Source organism: Eimeria maxima, genomic scaffold (genome assembly GCF_000499605.1).
Source record: "Eimeria maxima Weybridge genomic scaffold, Emw_scaff888, whole genome shotgun sequence".
NCBI lineage: Eukaryota > Apicomplexa > Conoidasida > Eucoccidiorida > Eimeriidae > Eimeria > Eimeria maxima.
Genome location: NW_013564019.1, coordinates 10001 through 12401, shown reverse-complemented (window position 1 = coordinate 12401; position 2401 = coordinate 10001). Strand labels below are relative to the sequence as shown.

At 43.6% G+C, this 2401-nt stretch overlaps 1 protein-coding gene across 1 annotated transcript in view; it reads right to left on the bottom strand.

The window, feature by feature from the left end:
- Window positions 1-1295, bottom strand: part of EMWEY_00045160 (CMGC kinase, CK2 family, putative) — a gene marked incomplete at both ends in the record, with an annotated part of 2624 nt that extends 1329 nt beyond the window's left edge. The window contains 2 exons of the mRNA XM_013479097.1: window positions 113-685; window positions 1263-1295. Coding sequence (XP_013334551.1) covers window positions 113-685; window positions 1263-1295 — 606 coding nt within the window. The remainder of the gene's footprint in view (window positions 1-112; window positions 686-1262) is intronic.
- Between the last annotated feature and the right edge of the window lie 1106 nt (window positions 1296-2401).

The window sequence follows — 2401 nt, the reverse complement described above, 5'->3', positions numbered from 1 at the left end:
CCCCCCCCCCCCCCCCCACACGACCGCAATCCCCTCCTCTAGGGTTTCGAGTTAATATGTTATAAAATAAATTAGGGTTTAGGGTTTAGGGTTTATGGTATATAATACATACAAGTGCAGGTGTACGACTAAGAGGATCCTTAACAACATCTAATAATTTAATAATATTAGGACCACCAAATAAATTCTGCAGTATTTTTATTTCTCTTCTTATTTTCTTTTTTTTTACAGGTTTTAATACTTTTACTACACATCGTTGTCCTGCTACTGCTAGACTCCTTCTCTGCTGCTGCTGCTGCTGCTGCTGTTGCTGCTGCTGCTGCTGCTGTTCTGTACCAGCAGCAGTTGATGATCCTCCTGCAGGAGCATTACTTGACTGTGTTCCTGATGCAGATCCACCTGCTGCTGCAGTTCCTGCTGCAGTTGTTGTTGCTGCTGATGCATCTTGCTGTTGCTGCTGTTGTTGCTGCTGCTGTTGCTGCTGCTGCTGCTGCTGCTGCTGCTGCTGTTGCTGGGGAGTAGCTACACATATACCCTCAAATACCTCACTATATTTTCCTCTACCTAATTTCCTTATTATCTCATAACCATCAGGAGAACTCCAAGAAATAGAAAAGTTCTCGTAGTCCCAATACTGTGGAGGACGATTCGCATTTACATCCGCATAATAACGAGCTCTATTTGGCTGAATAAATTAAATATATTCAAAAAAAAACAAAAAAAAAAAAAATACACAAAAAATTATATATATAAACCCTAAACCCTAAACCCTAAACCCTAAACCCTAAACCCTAAAAAATGAAAAAATTGAAAAAAATGAAAAAATTGGAAAAAAGTAGAAATGGAAAGAATTGGTAGAAAATATTCAATAATTAGGGTTTATAGGGATGGAAACCCTAAACCCTAAACCCTAAACCCTAAACACTAGATTGTATATGATATGTATGGTAGTATCATTTACACAGAGAGAGAGAGAGATTAAGAAGAAGGTATATAAACCACCAACACACACACACACACACACGATGTAAACCCTAAACCCTAAACCCTAAACCCTAAAAGCAGAGAGAGTATGTTCTTGTATGATGGACAACTCAGAGAAGGACAGTAAACCCTAAACCCTAAACCCTAATATTAGCAGACAGTCCAGGGTCTAGACGCTGCTACAAACGAGTCTTGGATGTTTTGAGCACACTGCAACAGGAGGATGAGGAGGGTTTAGGGTTTAGGGTTTAGGAGTAGGGTTTAGGGTTTAGACTCACCGTTGCAGTCGAAGACGAGCCCGAGGGTTTCATTTTGGTGGAGAGGAGAGAGAAAGAAGAACCAACAGGGGAAGAGTTAAGAGGTGCTGCTGCTGCTGTTGTTGCTGCTGTTGCTGCTGTTGCTGCTGCTGTTGCTGCAGTTGCTGCTGCTGCTGCTGTCGGTGCTGCTGCTGCTGTTTGTAACCTCCTCACAAATACCAAAACAGCCATACAAAAGAACCGCAAACCCTAAACCCTAAACCCTAAACCCCAAACCCCAAACCCTGCGATGCTGGGAATGCAGAGGGACCGCGCAGCAGCAGAAGCGCAATGAGCCATAACCCCCGTAAAAATAACACTAAACCCTAAACCCTAAACCCTAAATTTCGAGAGCAATATCCAAGGCAATCAAACCCTAAACCCTAAACCCCCCGATTAATACCTACTTGCTCGCCACGCTCCCCCCATGCAGCCCCGCAGACGCCGAGTATGCACCCAGTTAAACCCTAAACCCTAATTTAGCTAAACCCTAAACCCTAGACAATAAACTCTAGTATTTGCATATACACCAAGAAAAAAAACCCTAGAACAACATATACATGGGGGTTAAAGCATAAAAGAACCCACCCATACAAGTTCCCTAAACCCTAAACCCTAAACCCTAAACCCTAATTCCTGAGGGTTTTACAAATCCTTTTTTTTTATAAATGTTTACAAAAAATAAATTAAACTTAATTCAACAAAAACAAACCCTATTTATAGAGAGACGTGCTGCTTCTGCTGCTGCAGTTACGCTGCTTTGCTGCTGCTGCTGCTGCTGCTTGTGTTGCTGTCGCTGCAGCTGCTGCTGCTGCAGTAAGAGGAAAGGAGGCCCTTGCTGCAGTTAGATCTCTGACGGAGACAAACCCTAAACCCTAGCTAGCAACGAGCCCAAAACCCTAAACCCTCGCTAACCACAAGCCCAAGACCGTAAACCCTAGCTAGCAGGAGAAGCAAGAAACCAAACCCTAGACACCAGCAAACCTTAAACCCTAAACCCTAGACAGCAACAACGAACCCTCCACAGGGGGTGTGAATACCGCGTAGGACAGCAAAACGTTGCTTTTGCTGCTGCTGCTGCCTTGCTGCTGCTGCTGCTGTTGCTGCTTGTCTCCTTAATG